This window comes from Panthera tigris, chromosome B1 (genome assembly GCF_018350195.1).
Source record: "Panthera tigris isolate Pti1 chromosome B1, P.tigris_Pti1_mat1.1, whole genome shotgun sequence".
Taxonomy (NCBI): Eukaryota; Metazoa; Chordata; class Mammalia; order Carnivora; family Felidae; genus Panthera; species Panthera tigris.
Window position 1 is genome coordinate 99,281,828 of NC_056663.1, and position 23,335 is coordinate 99,305,162.

At 38.3% G+C, this 23,335-nt stretch overlaps 1 protein-coding gene across 4 annotated transcripts in view; it reads left to right on the plus strand.

Moving 5' to 3' along the window:
- ANKRD50 (ankyrin repeat domain 50) overlaps positions 1-23,335 on the plus strand; it is a 60,396-nt gene that overhangs the window by 13,903 nt on the left and 23,158 nt on the right. The window contains exons 1-2 of one of the 4 annotated variants that reach the window (XM_042983941.1): positions 11,169-11,196; positions 15,744-16,690. In XM_042983941.1, the coding sequence (XP_042839875.1) occupies positions 16,179-16,690 (512 nt within the window). In that variant the 5' untranslated portion in view covers positions 11,169-11,196; positions 15,744-16,178. Of the gene's footprint in view, positions 1-11,168; positions 11,197-13,962; positions 14,236-15,743; positions 16,691-23,335 lie in introns of those variants that run through there. The other 3 variants (XM_042983939.1, XM_042983940.1, XM_042983943.1) reach the window with 3 other exon arrangements.

Genomic DNA, 23,335 nt, shown 5'->3' on the forward strand with positions numbered 1-23,335 from the left:
TTCTGAGAAGCCAGATAAGCCATTATAAATTCTGACTTAGAGAACTGAAAGAATAAATTTGTGTTGTTTTAAGTTACTACCTTTGTGATAATTTGTTACACAGCAATAGAAAACGAATGTGGTTACAAACATTCTGGCCCAAAAATTAGGAAAATGGAGTCTTTTTTAAATCCAGCTGAGAAGGCCCCATTAGATTTCAAGGCTTAAGAATATACTCTGGGGCTTTCACCTCTGCCTTCTGGGATCTTAGCTCTGAGTCATCCTTCCTTTCTTAATGAAAGGTAGATCCTGTTTGTAGCTGACTTGTATCATCAGAACCAGTTTCCGGCCAAGAGAATTTGGGAATGCTGAGAGTCTCCGTTTATTTCATATTCTTTCTGTCTCTTTTGATCCCAGCTGGTGGTGCTCCCGCTGATAAAATATTCCCAAGTACCTTGTGGGTTGATGTGGATTTCTGGAGGGGTTGCTCCACCAGAGAAAAGGCTCTCTCACTGATCTTTTTTTTTTTTTTTTTTTTCCTGAGATAATTCCTTTTCTATTTTTTGGTTTGAGCTAGGATGGCTAAGGGACACTGCTAATAAGCTTCTTAGGCCTTCAAGTCTGATTGAGATCTATGAGGCACACCTTTAATCTCTGGTGATTGAGCACTCTGACCTTTTGATCTTTCTAGGGTGGTAGCAAAATGTCGTAAACACACACCCACACCTTTTACGCTGTGCTACACTTTCAGGGGTAATCTCTTAATTTTAGGATCTTTTTGCCATCTCTGTAGGCTGAGAATTTCCCAAATCAGCATGCCCTGATTCCTTTTTAGTTAACAGTTCTTGCTTCAATTTCTTTCTCCTTTCTTTTATTATAAGGAGAAAGAAGGAATCAGGCCTCACCTTCCACACTTTACTTAGAGATCTCCTCAACTCAATACCCAAGTTTATGATTTACAAATTTCTGCTTTCTATATAACAGCAGGAAACAACTTTTATTTTTTTTTTATTTTTATTTTTTGTAACGTTTATTTATTTTTGAGACAGAGAGAGACAGAGCATGAACGGGGGAGGGACAGAGAGAGAGGGAGACACAGAATCGGAAGCAGGCTCCAGGCTCTGAGCCATCAGCCCAGAGCCTAACGCGGGGCTCAAACTCAGGGACTGCGAGATCGTGACCTGAGCTGAAGTCGGACACTTAACTGACTAAGCCACCCAGGCACCCCAACTTTTTTTTTTTAATGTTTATTCATTTTTGAAAGAGAGAGAGAGTGCGAGCAGGGGAGGGACAGAAGATCCAAAGTGGGCTCTGAGCTGACAGCAGAGAGCCTGATTTGGGGCTCAAACTCATGAACCGTGAGATCATGACCTGAACTGAAGTCAGGGCTCAACAGACTGAGCCACCCAGGTGCCCCAGAGAACAACTTTTCTAAACTTCCCACTACTATGTAGCAAGGATCTCTCTCCACTGTTCAGTAGCAAGTTCCTCAGTTCTTGCTAAGCCCTCACCAGCAGCATTTTTAGTGTCCATATTTCTACTAACGGTCTTCTCAAAGCAGTCTAGGCTTTTTCTATCATGTTCCTCAACCTCGGTTCATTACCTGATTCCAAAATCCCTTCTACATTTGTGAGTATTTGCCCTAGGGGCACCATAGGTACCAAAACCTGCACTGGTTTTCTCTTGCTACAAAATTATCACAAATTTAGCAGCTTGAAACAACATACACTTAATATGTCACAGAAGAATATGACACAGAATATGTCACTTCATATGGCACTTGAGAAGTCCAGGCAGCGTTGAGTGAGTTTCAAGTATTTAAAGCTTAAATAAAGGTGTCAACTGGCTGCATTTTCATCTGGAATTCAAGTTCTTCTTCCAGGTTCATTCTTTCTATCAGCAGAATTTTTTTTCCTTGCAGCCGTAGGACTAAGAGCCACCATCCAGTCCTTGCGCGTTGCTCCCTCCCTCCGTCTTCAAAGTCCACAATCCTTCTCGCACTTCAGATCTCTTCGTATCCAAAAGAAAAAAGATTTTGCCTGAAAATCATCACTTATAGTTGGGTTTAGTCCAACTGTGAGGCTTGAACTATAGATTTTTCATTTCTATTTAGCATGTAATTTGTGGACTTTGGTTTTAATATGAACTCCCCACCATGAACTTTTCATTAATTTTTGCTGCCGTGGTCTGAGAGCATATCTTGATTAAGGTATTTTCCTCTTTCCAGCTTCTACCTCTTGTTATCAAACGGCAGCACCCTGTTCCTCTCAAATTGCAGGAACCATATGAGAGTTTCCTTTATGTAACCTGTGTACCTAATCTGAAAGTCTTGCTTTTATCTTATCAATTACAGATTATAGGCTGAAATGCCAGGCACTTACTTATGTGACATTTTAAAATTCTTCTGCAAGCAAATAGTAGATGTATATTAATACAAGTAATAAAATATTCTTTATTTTAATTGGGATTTAGCCAAATTAAACTACCATGTGTTATAATACTTGTTCATATCACACAGATTGTATTAAATACAAATTATGTCTTCAGAATATATTACTAATGTCAGTTATTACATGGGAAGTTATTTTTGAGACGTGTTCGTGTTGATATAAACCCCAACATGCACTAGTTAATTTTTTAATTATTAACTAAAATTATGCAAAAACTCTACTTCACTTCCCTGTTTAGAGAAGATCCTTCAACCACCAGTAACTAAAGAAGATAAAAATAGATTGCTTTTAACCTCCTTAAATTAAAAGAATTTAATTGCAGATAGAGTGACAAGTTGATTAAAATCAGAAGATTTTTAAAGAACTAGAAAACAGAATATTGTCTTTTGTTATGTATTAATTTATATAAGTAATAATTTCATTCAAAGTGAAGTAAATTATCAGTCACTACTCAACTATGATGTAAGTTTTTTGTGCCTTAACTCTTCAAAGTCCTGTTAAGTAAAAACATAATTTTTGACACAGGATATATAAAACTGAGAAAAATGTCAGTGCAGATGGCTGTATTTTTTCTTTAACCTTTCACAAATCCTTTTGACTGTATTCTTGTTTATTCATGTTAAGTTGCACATTGAATTTAGGGAGAGCTATTTATTTTTTAAATGTTTATTTATTTTTGAAACACTGCGAGAGACAGAGCGCAAGCTGTGGAGGGGCAGAGAGAGGGAGACAGAATCTGAAGTGGGCTCCAGGCTCTGGGCTGTCAGCATAGAGCCCAACGCGGGGCTCAAACTCCTGAACCATGAGATCATGACCTGAGCGGAAGTTGGATGCTTAACCGACTGAGCCACTCAGGTGCTCCAAGGGAGAGCTATTTAAATCAGGGACTCTTAACCTGAACTCCCATCACATAGAAGGGCATTATTGCTTTAAAATTAACACAGACTTTGCATACATTTGCCTTTTTTTTTTTCCTGGTGGAGAGTTAAATTATTTGTCAAATTCTCAAGTTTTCTATTTGTAGTACTTAAAAATCATAGTGATAATATTCACCTATCAAAAGGTGAAGTCTGTCTGTTTTTCCACCCCTTGAAACTGGTCTGTCCTCGGAATTGCTTTCACCTATAAAACATGGCAGAAGTGACATAGTGTGAGTTCCAGACAAAGGCCTCAAGGGACTCTCCAGATACTGCCTTAGCTCTCATGGAACTCTGAGACCACCTTGCTGTGAAAAAGCCATCAGAAGAAGGCCCAGCCACCTCATTCTTTGCAGCCGACCCAGCTGGTGACCCAAACATGGGAGTGAAGCCAGCTGTATACCACTATATGAGGGTTCTGGGGCGCCTGGGTGGCGCAGTCGGTTAAGCGTCCGACTTCAGCCAGGTCACGATCTCGCGGTCCGTGAGTTCGAGCCCCGCGTCAGGCTCTGGGCTGATGGCTCGGAGCCTGGAGCCTGTTTCCGATTCTGTGTCTCCCTCTCTCTCTGCCCCTCCCCCGTTCATGCTCTGTCTCTCTCTGTCCCAAAAATAAATTAAAAACGTTGAAAAAAAAAATTAAAAAAAAAAAACAAAAAAAACAAAAAACAACTATATGAGGGTTCCTAGGTAAGACCAGCAGAACCACCTAGTCAAGCCACAAAATGTGAAAAATAATAATTCAGTGTTGTTTTAAACCACCAAACTTTAGGTTATGGTATGTGATGTAACAACAGATAACTGATTCACCAAAAATCTAATATGCCTCAAAAAGCTGGATTAGAAGCAGAAAGTAAGTTTACTTTCAAATACTTTTTCCTTTGCTACTTTTGACAAATGTGTCAAAAAAGGAGACTGTCAATGTTTTAATGGTATCTTTCTTCCAATCTCAAAAGGAGGCAATATTGATTTTCAGAAAAAAAGTATTATTTTACAAGGTTTTTGTAATTTTAAAAATGCTTTTGTAATAATTTTATTAAATAAAAATGATATATAAATGGTTTTTTTGTTTTTTGGTTTTTTTTGGTTTTTTGTTTGTTTGAGGTGTCAACATTTCCAGGATCATTTTGTCAATACAAGAGCTCATGGGCCTAAATCCGTATTCAATTTCTCTGGGTTAGGCAGCCGTTTTGCAGGTAATATTGGCTCTACCCTATTATTCTTCTGAATTTTCCTTTCCCTTGATTTTTCCTCATTGGCTTGGAGAATTAAGGAATCCTTTGGGGTAAAATTGATCTATACCATTGTAGGAAATAGAGCCCAAATCTGGGAAATCGTGTGCTGTATATAGCACAAGAATTCTCTATCTTAGCAGACTACAAACCAGGATGCAACTATTGCTCTTAGACTGGCAGTTACTTTCTTTAGCTGCCTTGTAAGCTTATCTCCTTATTTCTCTTCATCCCCCTTGAAATACTGTCAGTGGAATTTCCTGACCCTCTCTATGCAAAAATGTATAATTTCCAATTTGAGCTTTTCAAAGCTATCATGGGGAAGGAGTCTCCCTCCAAGAAATCGATCATTTTATGTTCACTAAGTCTTGCCTCAAAAGTGGTTATGTATCTATATCACCTATTCTATATCTTCTTTGCCCTGTTTACTTCCAGTCTGAATGCATATGATATGAATTTAAATGTGGTCTAATCTAAGCAGAAGGTGATCGCAATTCAGTTGTCACTTATGATTTAAAGATACATGGTGTTGATTTTCAGCCCATGATTTATTCAACTGTTATGTGACATTAAAATACATAGCTTAGTTTTGCACACACATTTTCATTAAAATGTTTTTTAATCCTTTAGTTAACTTACCACCTGGTCTTCTATTAGATTTTCATTGTCAATGACTTTATTGATTTATTATTGTGTGACAGAAGTTTGATAATTTTAAGACAAATTTAAATAAAAACGTCCCCCTAAAGTTTAGAATGTTAAACAAAACAGAACTACTTGGTGAATATCAAGTTGAGGGAAAATAATCTGACACCAATAAAATAAAATAAATCATTGACTTTCTCATAAGGCTTTCTCCCCAGGATTTAGAAGGAATTTTAACATTTTATTCTAAACTTCTAGTCCTTCTATCAATTTTCTTTGTAGGTGACACTTTTTCCTCAGTATGCATTGCATGATGAGCCATTTTAATAATGCTATGCATATCCTGAAATAACATATTTCCATACCCTTCTGAAATTCTTTCTTTGACAATCTCCAGCCCTGGTTTGCCTTCCTCCTTTACCTTCTCTATTTTTGTCGCTGGGACACTGAGCATTCCTAAAGAAAGTCACAAAATTATGCACATCCTGCTTTGTCTTCCTAATGAACTTTCTGTATTTCTTCCTACAGTGGAACCCTGATTTTTTCGGGTAGCAATGTGTCTAGCTAATATAATCTATTTCCTAGCTTACCTTGTGCAGTTCTGGTAAATTAGATGTGTGCTGAGAATTACTGGAAAACTTTTACTTTTCTGTGTACCCCCTATTTTCTACTTCCTCCTTATCTTCTTCCTGTCTCCAAGATAGAAGAAAGACATGAGGTGAACATGAAAAGCTAGAGGTAGAATGCCATGTTGAGACCATGTAGGGGGACCAACTGGTTTACTTGAGACTAAGGAGTTTTCTTAGATGTGTAACTCTCAGTTCTAAAGCCAGAACATTTTGGTCATCCTGCTGTGATGTGACCATGAAAATGTCACACGCACTTAGGATAGCAAAAGAGAAAGAAGAGAAAGATAGAAGGGTGATTCCTGATGGCACTCTAAATCTACTGTATAAGCCACGCCATCCATCCAGGCTTCTATTACACAAGAGAAATAAGCCCTTATGTGTCCAACCATTGGATGTGGGTTTTGTTACAGAAGCTCAAATACGATCTCTAACTGCACTAGCTCCTTGATGCACTCTGGTTTACATGAAGCACATGACAGTCTATCTGAATGGTGTCATCTGCAGTGGGGCAGCACACAGCCTATGCAGCACCAAAATTACACTTTTTTAAAGTTGCAAACCTCCTAATGTTCCAAGATGATTCTCCCTTGCAGATGATGCTGTTTCTCAAATACCTTCCCTCTCAAAATTTCCCAAACTATATTCCCTTTTTTTCTTCCATGTGATCTCTTAGAAAAAAGAATTATTTCTCCTTTTCAGAGTGTACCTCTCCAAATGTGACATTGGTAGCTTTCCTTCCCATCTCTTCTGGGGTCTTAATTTATCTGATTTGATTGAAAATATTTAGTTTTATATTTCTGTGATTGCAACAATAAATTTGATGAAGCACTCACATAAAGACATGATCCTTGGGTAAACTAGTTTACCTCCATGTTAAATACTCCAGTGAAAAAAATGAAATTTGAAGGGGTGTTTGAGTGGCTCAGTTGGTTAAGCATCCCACTTCAGCTCAGGTCATGATCTTATGGTTTGTGGGTTCAAGCCCTGTGATGTCAGCACAGAGCCTAGAGCCTGCTTCAGATTCTGTGTCTCCCTCTCTCTGCCCCTCACTCACTTGTGTGCTGTCTCTCTCTCTCAAAAAGTAAATAAATATTTAAAAAAATTATTTTAAAAAATGAAATTTGGAATAAGTTATCAATGAGCTAGTTCACCTGAATCATCCAAAATTTAGATCTATATTTTTTGTATATGTTTCTTAATAATACGTTCTTAGCAAATATAGAATCCTCTATGAAAAAAGAAACAAATTAAACAAAAGCCATTATTTAAAGTTAAAGCTAAACAAAAAAACTTTTTTCCTTTTAAATTTTGAATTAGCTACAAACACTCAGAATTTAAATCAACATTATTGCAATAACGTACTTCATATTTAAATTTTCCCTGCCTTTCCCAACATACCATCCTAGTGGAAAGTAAAACTTTAGAGGTAAATTGAGAGGGCATCTTCTAAATCTCATTTCTTATGAAGTATTATGCTAGAACCTGATGTTTTTATATATTTGGAAATGTCATATGGCTATCCGATAGGCTAGAGTCAGAGACATTCTTATTGAATGGAAGTTTCTAATGTGATAAGAAATATGCAATGGAGAGAAAAGACACTTGTAAATAAATATAAATTATCATTCGGTCCAATGATCTTAAAAGTTTACTTAACTTCTGTCTCATTTTTCTAATTAGTTCTCAAATGGATGGTGAATACACCACAGAAAAGTAGGATGGTATAAATGAAAGTGTGTTGTTTCAGTTCCCCAGAGTTATTTAAATTGCCCGAGAGACTAGATGAAGAGAGGGACAGGAGAAATCATATGCAGTATTTGTGGAATACTAGATTCATTTCTATCATATAGTGTTTTACTTATTGATCATTATATAACAAACCACTCCAGAATTTAGACGTGTAAAATAGCAATCAGGTTGATACCTCTTATAGTCTGCAGTTCCACTGGGCTCAGCTGGATAAATCTTGCAATGGGCCTACACAGGGTCCTTCATGAGTCATAGTAAACGACGGCTGTGGCTAGAGTCATCAGAAGGCCCAAGCAGGATGATGGGCTATGGCTGGGCCTCTCTGATTTTCCAGAGGATCTCAAGGCCTTTCCGTGTTGCCTCCTGGTGTGGTATCTCCATATGGTCTCTTCAGCAGGGGAGCCAGACTTCTTGAATGGCGGTTCCCAAAGGTGACCATTCCAAGGCACGACACAGAAGCTGCCAGTCCGCTTCACATCTAGGTCAGCAGAGGGTATAGTGTCACTACTGCCTCATTACATTGGTTAATGCAAGTCGCGGGCCAAACCAGATACAATGTGAGGCAACTACTTAAGGGTGGAGAGTCCAGTAAGCATGGTTCCTTGAGGGCATTTTTGGAGGCTACCTAGGATATGTATCATGAATAGCTAAAAGGAAAGCATAAAAATGTTGCTTCCTTTTTCCAGTGTGGAAATCTATAGATGTGTCTTTTAGAAAATACTCTTGGGGTGGTAGTTTCTAGTTTACCAATCATCTCTGAGAGGATGTTGTGTTTCATAGTTAAAAGACTTGTTATTTGGGTGCTCTTCAACCAATTCAGTTCTAGACTTGGGATGTTGGTCATGTTTTTCCATCAGATGAATTTTCAAAAATAGAGGAGGCTTATTCAAAATTATGTGAAAATAAAAGGAATGATCTAAAGGAATGATCACATATTAGGCTAAACTGAAGTGTGCTAATAAGAAATATGGGCATGTAGATAAAACTGACTAGTAAGGAAATTATGAGTTACCTCATGGAGGTCATTTACCATCCAGCCTAATGGAGAAAAAAACAAAACAAACTTTCTGGGTAATTAACCACCCTGCCACAGGCCTCTTGACACTATTTTACACGACTCTCCCTGCCTCCACCACTACAGCAAAATATAAATGAGTTCCCTGGCAACTTGTGCGGGATGAGAAGTGTGGGATTCACAGGAGCCTTTGTGACCTTAGGAAAATTTTTTCTAGGATGAGTTACTCCCACAGACTCTTCCTTCAGTTTATTTTTATGCTTTCTAGTATTAGTCCTCCAAATTGATACAACCTACCTCTCAGAGGTTGCTGATGCCAAAGTAAACTGGTGTAGCAAATAACAGAGTCTTGGAAAAAGGCAAAATAAGGTATGGTTTCTAGAAAAGCGGAGAGATTAAGGACAATAAATAAAATAATATCTCTCATTTACCTGGGGACCTATCAAGTTGACAAATTGTGTGCACCAAATGAAGACATTAATTCTCATATTTCACTGAAATTTTATCAAAGAATTCATAGTACATAGACATAATAAAATTAGGGAGGTCCATCTTGACCAATGGCATTTTGCATTATTTCAAAATTATTATATGTAATTATTGCCATTTTCACATATGACACAAAAGTCGGGAATATAACTTATTACTAAGTCAGTTTCAGCTGTTTCAGATATTTAAAATGTGGTTCAGAGAATACACAAATGACCTTTATCAGGATAAGAGATTTGATAAAAGGGTGATAGTGACTTTGTGGCTGGACCTAGGCATTTAAACTATGTATAAGCCTTTAAAATTAAAGGTAGGATAAAGCAGTTATGAGAATCCAAGGGAGGAACATATTTTAGAAGATTATAGTTTGTTTCTTTAAGCTCCTTGCTGTCTTTGGGAGGTGGACAAGGGTATGAACTTCAGATTCATACTATCACGTGTACTATAGGCATAATTTTAGGGTCTACCGAGAGTTTTCTGCTCTATCTAGGAGCCTGTAGGATAAGGTAGAGCATTGTAGCCAGCTACTCAGTAACCACAGCTAATGAGTTTTTACTCCAGTTAGCTTGTAAATCTGCAAAATATATCTTATTTTGGAGTTTGTTTAATCGCTTGAAGGAAAGGACTATACCTTACAAATCTTACAAGCAAAAACTATTTTTAGGCTTGTTTTCCACAACAGAAACAAATACAGCTGGCAACAGTAATTTTAAAACGTAAAGCTTAAATAAGCATTCTTTTAAAGAGTATTTAAGCAGACAGCCCCAGCTGGATATTCCTATCATTATGCTTACTATGTCAAAGACTTCTATAGTCCAGGGCCACATCAGGTCCATTTTAAGTAACGTAACTTGTGCATATTTGTGTAAACAAAGCACTGTTATTAGCAGTACTATTAAAATAGTCTGGGTGAGGTTTGGTAGACCTTCATATTTATTTGCAACTTCTGCTACGGTCTTGTTTCATAGTGCGTGAGATACATTATTAGCAGTGGACAGAGTTCTTTAAATTTGTGGTAAAATTTGAAAGACTGCCAGCAATAACTCTTTTCCGGACTCTTTCCTGATGCAACGGAACTAACCCCTTCCTTTCAAGGATAGTGTGCAGGATACCAGATGGGGGAAAAAAATAGTTTGATATGGGAGGCTAGGTACAGCCAACTCTTGGTCTTTGTAATAGAGAAACTTTCAAGCTTGCTGATCCTACCAGGCATTTTGGTACACCAGTCAGATGTGCTCTGGCCTGCTGCGGCTGCTGCTTTGACATGCATGAACTCACCAGGCTGCCACTTGTGAGAATCAGTGGTAAATGTGGAAAACTAAAGGTAAGGTAGAGCTGAAATATGTGAAATAGAGACTGAGTTACTCTGTAGTACGGCATATAGCAAATAAGCTCAATGTTTGGGGCAGTAAACAGAGTTCTTTAAATTGGTGGCATTGTCTGAAGATCGCCAGCGATGTTTATTTAAAGAATTACTTTGTCAACAAATCTGAATGACCTACATTAGTTAAACTAGAGGACTAAAACTAAGCTTTTGAATATTCATAGCATTTCATTTAAAATCATCATAACTCTAAAATTAAAATATTAGACTTTTGCAACTTCTAGATATTGTTAATTATTGAAAACAAAAGTTGCAAATAGGAGGATGTTGAAATATACTTCTACCAATCAAAGAAGGAACCGAAGAGCACAGAGGTATCTGGGTGGCTCAGTCAGTTAAGCATCCGACTTCAGCTTAGGTCATGATCTCATGTTCGTGAGTTCGAGCCCCATGCCGGGCTCTGTGCTGACAGCTCAGAGCCTGGAGTCTGCTTCAGATTCTGTGTCTCCCTCTCTCTGCCCCTCCCCTGCTCTGGCTCTGTCTCTCAAAAATGAGTAAATGTTAAAAAAAAAAAAAAGAGAGAGAGAGAGACAGATTACAGATATTATCAAAGACCCAGTTTCCAAATTTATAATTGTGCTTTGGAACACCTCAATCAACTTGTGAGAATATTTTCATAGACCTTCTGTTTTTGACTGAATAAAATTCTATTTTGTATCCAGTGGATCAAAACTGAGAAGACCTTGGGGCACCCCGGAGGGCTCAGTCAGGTAAGTATCCCACTCTTGATTTGGGCCCAGGTCGTGATCTCTCAGTTCATGAGATTGAGCCAGAATTGGGCTCCACGCTGATAGCACAGAGACTGCTTGGGATTCTCTCTCTCCCTCTCTCTCTGCCCCTCCCCCGGGCACGTGTGCACACACTCTCTCTCTCGCTGTCTCTCAAAACAAGTAAATCAAAATAAATCAAAAAATGAGAAGACCTATAATTTTGCAGTATCTAAATCTAGTTGAAACTATCAAAATACACATAAAGAGAATGTACATGATGAGCTTTGTCTTATAAAAATGTTTGTGGAATGATGTTACTTTGAGTGAGGTTAAAAAGAGAACACACCTGTGAAAAGATTTGGGTTGAAAACTTTGCACATTTCAACATAAAGATTTTTAAATTGAGAATATATTTTATTTATTAGAGTTTGCTTTGAACTTACTAGGTACCTCAGCACTTACAGAGAAAATTAAAAAAAAAAGTCATTGGGGTGCCTGGGTAGCTCAGTTGGTTAAGTGTCCAACACTTGCTTTGGTTCAGGTCATGATCTCTCAGTTTGTGAGATCAAGCTCCAGGTCAGCCTCTGCACTGACAAATCCCAAATCCTGCTTGGGATTCTCTGACACATGTTAGATATATACATGTACACATGTCTAATATATGTCTAAATACATGTCTAATATACATGCATATGTGTTTTTTTCCCAAAAAATGGAGATTTCAGGATTTTGGTGAGAGAGATTTGAAGGCAGAAATATGGTCTAGAGGAGGTGGAAGAAACAGAAAACATCATTGCTTCATATCAAAAATTGGGGAGATAAATGGATATTCTGAAAAGAAAGGAAGGCTAAAGTAAACCCAAGTTTCCTTTGCCCTTCAACGACACCCCCAGACTTTAAGAAACTGTGTTCATCCTGCCACAATTGTGTATAACCTACCACTAAGCACAGCATAATGCCAGGTACATTGGAATGCTATAAATAAGTAATTGTCAGAATGAAAGAACAGACAGGCTTCACATGTAGGGAGCCTTGCTAAGTGCTGGGAATGCAAGGCTGTGTAGGGCAAAGACCCTGCTCTTCAGAAATTTTTCTATTAGGAAAAGCCAAAAGCCATAAAAGTGTAATGTGAAATAAACTTTAAAGCAAAAAAATTCTAAATGAGTCTGAAGGTTAATTAAAGCTCAGTTATCGCTGATGCTATTTCAACCAGCATTCTGAGATGGTTAGTTATCATAAAAAAAATAGGCCCACTAAACTAAGTTTCTGTAACTTCTCTATTGGGCAGAAATTATTTTAATTATTGTATTAGCAAATAGCTTAATGGAAATGATAGTTTAATGTACATACTTATTTAAATTTTTTCTCTAAACATATAATATTACAGCCATGAAATGTCATTGAAGGAGTCAATGACTATAAAGCTGCATGGCAAACAAGCTAAGTGGTAATTAAAATTGCTTAAGCAAATGTAAATCAAACTTGTAGTTTTTTAAAAAAATCAATTTTAATCTAATTCTGGAGAATTTATATCTTCTGCCTTTTTTGCTTGTGTTTTGGAAAAGAATCTCAGAAGTCACAAAAGAATGAACTAAATGTTAAGATAAACAAGCTTCAAATGCCATGGATAGGCCAGTAATAAACAGAACGGAAGGGTAAGCACAAGTACAATCTATTTGGTTATACGCTTTTCTAGTTAAGTGGGATAGCTGTACTTGGCAATTCCAGAAAAACCAGATGGGAGGCTGGTTTAACATTTGGGAAATAAACATTGAAATTAATGGAGAACGGGAGATGGAGAACTCATGGCTTTAGCATAAATAATAAAATAATAAAGATAGCACATTTTCTACTCTGTCAGATGACAGTACATTTACCTTCCCAGCAGAAACCTGGAATCTAAATAACCCAGGTCCAAGTGAGTGCAAACAACTGGCCTGTCTTGTTCAACAGTAACTGCCTGTAGTCAGGCCCTCTAGGACAGTTTATCTGATTCTACAGTCTGACCTCGACCATGGACTCTTTCCCTTAGAGTGGCCTCTGCGGGTCATCCAAGTGTCCAGAAGGGCAGGAGCCTGAGACCGATTCATGACTGCTTTCAACCTCCACCTGGTGGAGGCCACGTCCTTTTCATGAGGCCGATGGGAATGTCGCGCTACAGCCCCACTATTTTTTATTCTTACAATATTCTTCCCAGTCCTTTCCTTGCTTCTCTCAGTCTCAGGCTGAGAAAGTAAAAGCATCACCGGAATTTAATGGATTGAAAGGGAACCCAGACGACTGAAGAATAGGACGGGTCTGGAGTGGTCTTTGGAACAAGGGGGTTAAGAAGGCGGCAAGGGGCAACTCTCCCAGCTCAACTGCCCTTCGTAGGAGCGGATATGGCCCCCAAAGCCAGCGAGTCCTCGGCCTGAAAGACAAAGAAAGGCTCGGGGCCGAGTGGTGACGGGGTGGGTGGGGGCAGCGACTCGCGTGAGCTCGGGGACGTGAGAACGCAGCCCCCGCCCATTTCTCCTCCCCCCACAAAGGCGGGGCCCGAAAGCCACCCCCAGTAAGGTTCCCCCGCGAGGCGGGCAGCGGGTCCAGGCTCCCGCACACGCCCAGGCACCGGCGGCGATGGGCCGGCGCGCAGGGGGAGGGGAGGAGTAAGGGGAGGAGCCGGCGGGCGAAGAAAGGCCGAGCGGTCGGGTGGGGGCGGGGCCTGGGCTGGAGGGCGGGGCCACGGAGTGGGGCGGGGCGGAGCCGGCCGAGTCCCGGGCTGCCTGAGACAGTCACTGCCCTGACGGCGGCGGCGGCGGCGGTTGGCTGGTGGGGGTTGGGAGGAGCACGACCGAGGCTGCTGGGGCAGCTGGAACTGGCAGTTGCCGGGGGCCAACAGGAGGATCCGGAGCTGAGAGCGTGCCCCAGGCCGGGAGGAGGAGGAGGCTGCAGTTGGAGTCCCGAGAGCGCTGGCGGCCGCGGATTCTCAGAGGAGCAAGTGTCTGAGGCTTAGAGTCCGCAGCGGCGGCGGCGGCGGCCACGGCGGCGGCTGGGGCCGAGGTAACCGAGGGGCGGCGTCGGCGCTAGAAGCGAGGCCCCTTCTCAGGTCGGAAGCTCGGGGGCTGTGGCTGGGCTCGAGTCTGACTCACCCACCCACCCTTTCCAGTCTCCGTCCCCTTCGTTCCGCCGTGGGTCCGGTGGGGGCGGGAACGGCGCGAGGGGTGGGGGCGCAGAACTGGGCGCCGACTGGAAGGCGACCCCTCATCTGGGATTGGCAAGGGCGTCGGGCACCCCCTCCCCCTCCAAAAGACACACCCCAAAATCTCGGGGCGGGGCGTTGGGGCGTTCCCAGCCTTCTGGAAGGGAAGACCTCGGTGTAGAGGCTGCACCTCCGTCCGTGGCCTCTCCGAGGTGGCCCCCCTGTGGCTCCTTGAGGCTGCTCAAACCGAAGGTGGTTCCCGTCTCTGGGAATCCCGGAGTTCCTTTTGTCTATCAGCTGAAACTAGAGGCCGGAACTGTGGGCAAACACCCACCAGCCCTGAAGCATTCTACTCCTTATCCCTTTTCTGTCTCGGAAGGAATTCTCCCCGGCAGCCTTTTCTCCGGCCACAGTAGTAGATTCCATTCCTCACCCCCATCCGAAACATTTATCTTTGGCGCAGAGGAAGGAAGGATTCACGTTGTACTTGTATTTGGCTTTATCATTCGTGTTAAGATTATTCCCATCCTCCCCCTCTATTTTTTTTTTAACCCATTCCCATCCAGCCGCAACCATAGTAATCATCCCCTAGATTTTGCAAACTATCAACAAAGAAGTGTGACTAGTCGAGTAAACAGAGTCCTTGACTGGCTGGACTGTGCAATTTAATAGAGCTTCCTTTAACTGGCGCTGTTCTACCAAGCTTGTCGGAAAGACCTTTTTGGCTAGAATTAAGGATGTTACTGTGTGTGCATAAAGCCTTTTTTAAAAATCCAGGGTAACTGGATTAAAATGTAGCTGCTTGGGAAGCATAACCGTAGAGAAAGTAAAATACAGAAAGGAAAGTGGAATTATGATTCTGGGGGTAATTGTCCAACTTTTTTAAAGTGCCGAAGATGAAGTATATGGATTTTCTTAAAGTATATGGGTTTTTGAGATTATTTTAACTGGCAAATTATATCCTTTTGTAAGGTTTTAAGTAAGTAAGCTCTTAACATATAATATTATGCACTAAGATATTTTTGTTTTATTTGAGTTACTTGTAGAAATTGTTGATTTCCCAGATATCTTAAAGCTAGGAACCTGTGAACAGGTTCATTAAGAATCAGCTCTCAAAAAAAATGGCATTTTATCAATACTTCGGATTAAGGATGTGTTAACAGTGGCCTGTCCTTTCTGCCACATAAAAGACCCTAATCTAAAACAGTTCCCTCCCTGGCAGTTGCCCAGATGCCTGAAAATGGCAAGGTCTAGTACTTTGAGTGACTATCCTTCAACAAGAAATACAGAGCTACCTATCAACTGTATACGTGGGATCGCTTTGATGGCATTTACTGTAATGGACATCTTTTCTGCATCTAATTTTCAGATACAGAATTAACACTTGGAATCTGGAGAAGCATTTGGTACACATTGAAAGATTGGGCATTATCTTTAGTTTTCCAGATGTATTGTCTCATCTGCACACTTGAAACATCCACAATCACATAAACTCCAGATATAACCATGGAGTTATGTGACCCATCAAGATTTAGGAAAAGTATTGCCACGCTTTGGAACCAGGCAATTTTCCACCAGTTCAACAATTAAACTAATATATTTTCTGCTGATAATCAAGAGTAAAGAGCTAAATAAAGTCATGCACATTCGATTGGCAAATGGCATCTCTGGCTGTTGAGTTTTACTGTAACTCGTTACTGTATCATTCAGAGTCAACTTAATATGCAAGTTATGTCCTAATGGATGTAAAGACCTGTGTTGACGTATCCAGGATCTAGCGAATGTTGAAGATAAGAAACCTATTATGACTAATCCTTGGGAAGAGAAAGTCTGCAAAATGGCTCAAACGAGTTTACTGCAGGGGAAGCAGTTTTACTGTAGGGAGTGGGTTTTCCACAAGCTTCAGCATTGCCTCCAGGAGAAAACTAACTGCTGCAATAGTGCTGTCAACACACCATCCCTTGTAATGAATTCTGGGAATAATGCTAGTGTTGTCTCTGGAAAAGGAGCTGCCTGGGGTGTGTTGTTGGTAGGAGGGCCTGGCAGTGGCAAGACAGCCCTATGTACTGAGCTGTTGTGGCCAAGTTCACCTACGAGCTTGCAGAGAGGTTTACATCGCCAGGCTTTGGCCTTTCATTTCTGCAAAGCCCAGGACTCTGATACTTTGTGTGTTGGAGGGTTTATTAGAGGTCTAGTTGCCCAGATCTGCCGCAGTGGACTACTCCAAGGATATGAGGATAAGCTAAGGGATCCAGCAGTCCAAAGCCTGTTACAGCCTGGAGAATGTGAAAGGAACCCAGCTGAAGCATTTAAAAGGTAACAATAAGAATGCCATGATTCTGGTTTCTAAGCAAAAATTAACATGTTTTCTAGGTTTTTTCTTTGTTTTAGTTTTTTGTCTGTTTAAATTTTGTGGGGTACCTGTACTACTGTGCATTTGGGGATAATCTGTAGTTGTAAATACACGTGTTACTTTGAGTATCGAAAACAAAATTTAAGCTTTGAATGTTGCACAGGATATGAATTAAAAGTATGTCTTTTCTTTTACTTCTTCAGTAACAGAATATGAAACAGAAACTTAATTTTTATTTCAAACTTAGGACAATTGCTTATTTACTTATTTATTTTTCTAGTATTATCTATAATTGGTAAAGGATATTTCTTATGGTAGAAAAAACCATTTAGCTGCTTGGAAAATAGGCTGCATTTTCAGGGAAGGCATATTATAAATGGTGCTGAATTTAGAGGAACTCTCAGCGTAGAATCTAATCTTTTTTGCTTATAGTAGTCTTTCTTCAAGTTATTTTTGAAAGAGATCATTGGCCATTGAGAATCTGAAGAAAATCTATGTTTGGGATTTATTCCCCTATCGAGAAAACAAAAAGTTAAGTAGTACTTTTAAGTATATGATATTTATAAAATAATGAAAATCTGGCATAATTTTACTACTTTTAGTGAGTGATATGAAAAACAACTTTTTTTCTAACCTCAATTAAGCATTTTTCCTTTGGTAAATGGAGTGGTCTAGGAGGGGAGTAAGTTGCTTTTCAGAGTTGTTGCAGATTCAAAGTGTATTCAAGAAGACATGATGCCTTGAAAATAATTTTTTGCCTATCAACCCTCTGCTTGTTAAAAGAAGCAGGCAGATTGTTATTTTTGTGCTTGCTATTGACTCACTGCTGCTTGAATTACTCATTTTGTGTATACTTTTATTTCTACACAGTAAGTAGCTCTTAGCAGGTGGAAGTTTGTTCCCCAAAGATGTAGGTATACTGTGCGATGGAAGTTAGCACACGTGTGTGTATATGTGGCTGTATGTGTCTGTCTCTCTGTGTGTCTCTAGGAGTCTTTTAAGTAGGATTTGAATTGCTGTGAAATGAGTGATATTTATTTTTATGATGTCCTCAGATTTAATGGTATGAAAAACGTAAGTTTTAAGTGGTGTTGAAAATATTAACAATAATAGCAAACGCTATGTGTCAGTGTTCTAAAAGATTTACGAATATTAACTTACTTCATTTTCATCGCAATCCTATGAGGTAGGTACTGTTATTATTCCCATTTCATGGATGAGGAAACTGAGACACAGAAAGCTTTGTAACTTGTCCAAGGTTACAGTCTTGTATGTGGCAGGCAGAGCTGGGATTTGAAGAATGTGTGCATGTATACAGGTTTGTAATCATAGAAATTTTTTGAAGGACTAGAGGGGGAGAGTAGATTAGAATTTGTGGAGGACAGGGGGGTGTGTCACAGTTGTGATTTGAGTGGAGTTTTCAGATTGCCCATATAAGTGACAGAGTAGTAGTCTGGAATGATCTTTATGGATAGTGGTATGGAATTCAAACGTGGGAGGGGTATATTAAAGTCAGCCAAAGAGATGTGTCTTTGAGAGGTGTGCTATTCTTGCAGATTTTTTAATGTTTAAGTGCAGTCCAGTAAAATTCAGGGCAAATCTCTTATCTTTTGCTCTTAGCCACCAACATCAGGGTTAAAACTATTCAATCATTTTTAAATAAGAAGGAAATCCGTTAGGTGATAACTGGTGCACAAATAGGAGATACTGGCTTCAGTGGACAGTTTTAAATATGGACTGTGTTTATTCAATAACGTAGTCTTCAATATGTAAAACTTTACCTTTTAAGAGACTTAAAAGTCTCTGGGCATAAGCGGCTCTTTTCCTATTGACTTCCTACTTTTTCTGAAGATACTTTCACTAGTTGAAGAGCTGAATTTTCATTTCTTATAATTTCATTTCTTAGAAGTTACTTGGATTTAACACCTTAGAAAATCAGTTTCAAAGAGCTTAGCTAACTACGTTAAACTTAGTCCAACTAAATTCGGTAATTATACATTTTATTTTATTGAAATTTATATGTAAATTTCTAATGCCTTTAAATATTTAAAATCATGTCTAATTGTACATTTTTGCTATATTCTGATCTTGAGCAGACCTTTCTGTATGGTATCATAGGTTTTCCTGAAAAAGGTCCGTCTACTGAGATGGTCCTGGTTTTTTGTTTTTTTTTTTCCTGTGTAAATTTTAGTTATCAAATAATTGAAGAGAAATGAGAAGCAATTAGAGCTCTATGTGAAAACCACACCGGTGCTGATTTTCTGATTGACAGAAGGAGCTAACCACTTTGTATTCCCAGGCTGTACTTTGGTAGAGGAAGCACAGCCTTTCTTTTTGGACCATTTTGGTGATCTTAATCTCCTTCTGGATCTTTCAAAAGCCTGGGTTACTTTCTTTCTTCATCATTAAAGTAGTTAATCATTAAATAAATTAGGTAACTCTGATACTGTAACAACTGTTTCTGATAATTCATAGAGTACATTTCCTCTAAGACTCTGAAGCTTTCATATAACCATAGTCAAATGCAAGTATGAGAATACAAATCACAGTTAAAGAGAAATATTTTTGCATCGTCTATGGCATTAGATAATCTAAGCCTTTACTTTTGGATAGCCAAGATTTTATTGTAGGTTCTATTACAGTAGGTTCTATTTGTGATTGATTTTTGTTAAATAAGGCCTTAGAGATTTTTAATAGGAATCTTATTTTGTGTAGGCAGGGAGAAATGTAATTCAACAGGTAGATAATCATTGCTTTCAAGAAGTTATAATATTTTGAGAGAGACAGAGATCAAAGTGATATGATGGGAGATGAAATATAAACAAAGAGAAGTAAAATCTTTTTTTGCTTTTGAAAAAAAATTCAAAACCCACTTTATTCCTTTTTTAACATCTATCTAACACTTGATAATATTAATGGTTTCATATATTCATTTGTAAAACAATTTAATAGTAATAGAAAATTGATAAAGAGAAATCTTAGTTCTTGACAGATGAACAAAGTTGGGGAAATTGCAGAGAAGTGATTCCGTAATGAATGCATTTTATAAACTTTTCTTCAGTTTTACTTCCTAATTATTTACGTAGTTTTTATGTTTAATGATACTAGATAGAATACGTAGTGCCACAAAAAAACTTCTTACATGAAATCATATACCTACGTGGTAACTTGTTAATTGCTGGTGTATTGAAATCACTTTCTCTATGATAAGAAAAATGAGAGGAATGTCATTTTAATCTAGTTAAATGCTGCTACTTTCTTTCCCCTCTGACATGATATCACAATTCTTAGACATAGTAGTCACAAAATTTATTCTGACTTTCATTAATTCTTACAGCAAATATTTGAGAGCCTTTGGTGTTTTAAACACAGTTGAGCTGGAAATATTTATTGAGAACCTTCTGTGTGTTCAGTTCAGTTGTAGATAAATCAGTGAGTTGAACAGACAAAATACCCTGCCTTCATGGAGCTTAAATTCTTATTATAATATTTATCTTATTTCTATAAAGAGAAATAATATTTGGGATAAATGCCTGTTACAGTGTTCATGCAACACATAAATGTTTTAAGACTAGTGTAAGGAATTATATGATCTGCTAAAGGGAATGATGAATGAAGACCTATTAATTTCTTTTTTTCCCTTTTCCATTTTTCTATCTTGATTAGTTAAGGTGCGAAGCTATTGTTACTGTGTTTAGATTTTTTTTTTTCTCATTTCTGTTGGTGGAACTAAGATGGTCTAATTGATGACAATTAACATTTTTACCTGAAAACCAAAGGCTGATTTCTTTCCTTCTGCCTTTCCCTTCACACTCTTATTGCAAAACTTTGTATATTTTGTGTATTTTCTAGAGTTTGTGTTAGAGTTTCCCTGGTAGTCATATAACTGTAAGCCAAATCCCAGTTATTTCTGACAGAAGTATGAAGGCATCTAAGTTTAGGGAAAGTGAGAAGGAGTGGAGTAGTTTCAGATCTTGTGACTGGTTTAGAAGCACAACTGAACATGATTATTTCATTCAACTAGAAACTCCTTTCTGAATCTTACTATCATAGTTATTGCACCCATGGATCTTCTTGGAGATTTAAATGGATGTGGAACTGGGAAATACAAATTTTTGCTTCTGGTAGACACTATTCTCTAATTTTTATTTCTAGTTAAAATCTGCCAGACCAGGTTATTAGTTTTCAATGTGTGATGTCAATTTTCCAGATTTGAGTAAAAAGATTTTGTTCTGTGTAATGTGTAAGTGGAATAAAATTGTGATGAAGAATTAGGTAACTGACTCTAAACTTTGAGAGTTTAGCCAAAAAAAAGTTGTGTTGGTAGTGAAAGGCTTGTTAAGTGAAAGTAACTTAAGAAAAGAGTTGGAAACTGGAAGACCAAACTGACATTTGTGTTTTTTGTCAAATAGGAACCCTCAAGTGGTTGAATCTTCTTTCTGATTTTTTTATTTCCTTCTCCTTGAACATTTATAGTTTTTCACTTGTATCTCTTTAGATTTTTAGCTTCTTTAGTTAATTATGCATATATCTTCTGTTATCTCTTCTATTAGGCATATGCTTCTTCATGACGTTATTCATGACTGATTAATTTTTTATATTTGTGCTTTGAACAGCACTTTGCATGTAGTAAGTGCTAAATGATTATCATTTGAATGAGGGAATAAAGCTACTTACCTATCTAGAATATGTTTGAACCTAACTGAAGGATAGCTGAAGCTCTTGCATAAGGAAGGGAATTGAAATGTTATATTGTTTAGGTCAGTTTTCAGTGTAGACCAGACTGGTATAGTGATTATTAATTTATTAACCTGCCGTTGTGTACTCTTTAGCATGTATGAATATGGCATTGGTCCAGATAGTTTTAAGTGGCCAGATGTCTATCTTCTGTCTCAACTGGCTGCAAGTATTTTTGGCTTACTCAACAAAGGGACTAACAACAGAATGAGATTGGAACGTGTGCTTCCTTTTTACCCTCCTTTGTGTGGTATTTTCAAGGCAAAATATTCCCTTTCCATTGTCTGTCTGGTATAACTAGTACTATTTAAGATAGCCATCATTATCCATTCTTCAATATTACCAGATTAAAAGATCTCGTAAAGTGTCTTTGCAGTTCACATTTTAAATGAAATAAATGAATTAATATAATTTTCAAAATCAAAATTCTACATTTCTTTTAGTCTAACATAGTCATTTTTCACCAAATTGTTGTTTCCATCTTTTGACCATGTTATTTTTACTTTAAGATGGACTTCCATTCATTCAGAACCTCCCACTTTCCCTTCCTAAAACCTTTTGTTTCTACCCTTGATGGGTTCTTTTTTATGCTTCATATCTAAGTGCTGCTTCCTTTGGTTCCTGTTGCTCATACTCCATAAAATTTGCTGAACCGTTCCTCAACCTTTAATCACTTATTCTATAATGGCATAACATATTCCTCCATATTTATGTTATTTAGTATCAGTCACATTTTTAGTTCTGCTTGGCCATTCTTCCATTTACTTCTTAGTAACTCTGTTTGTGTTTTGTTTTGTTTTGTTTTGTTTTATTTTGTTTTGTTTTGTTTTAGACCAGAGAGAGTAAAGTTATTCCCTACAGGTTGAATACTTTTACCCAATTCAGGAAATTTCATACACACATCCAGATTTCTAGTTTTTCTCGGAAAAAAAGCGGAAATTTTGACAAAATTAGGTTCTCATTCTTTTGAATCAGTAATCTAGTGGAGCCATGTTAGCTGCTGTCTTCAGCTGGGGCCTACTTGCCCTAATTTGATTCATCCCCCCAAGTCTGTTATTCTATTCCACGACCACCTTACCTGTTCATATGTGCCAGCCTGGCTGCTACTGGCATTTTCAAACACAAACATGTTTCCTAGTACTCTGACAAAAAGTGTATTTTTTTTTATTTCCTACCAAATCTTCATATTATCTCTAATTTGTGTACGCAAGTCCTACTTATGTGTCACCTCATTTCTTAACTTACTGAAGTCTGACTTCTATATGTATATATTCACAGAAAGATGTTTGTGCAGAGTAGCTTCTGAACTCATTGCTCACTCTATCTTAGCCTTAGATGATACATTCTAGAACTTTTTTCATTATCTGTAATTTCTTCCTTTCAAAATCCTCTATGTTCTTTGGTCTCTCTCCCTCTAGGTACTCTCTCGGTGTTTATCCATCGAAGCTTACTTAGATCTTCTCTCTTTATACATATTCCTTCAATAATTTTATTTATTTACATGGCTACCAGCGTTCATATCTAGTATGATAGCAGTCGAATCTGCACCAACATATCTAATATGATAGCAATCAAATCTGCGTCAACAGCTTTTATCCTCGCCCTGATCAACATGTATCTTTTCACTGGAGTGTTCTTCACTAACCTTGCTGTGTTTTTCAAATCAGCATCTCTTTCAGCATTTCTATTCACTGGCTCACTCATTTATTTCTGAAACATATTCTGCACCTGCTCTGTGCCAGGTAAGTGGTCAGTGTCAGGGCTAAAGTTGTAAGCCAAACAGTTAAGTGGTAGGGGCAAGAGGGAAGTACATGGAACAAATAATCACAAAAATAAATGTAGAAATGCAGGCTTAACAAGTGCCAAGATGG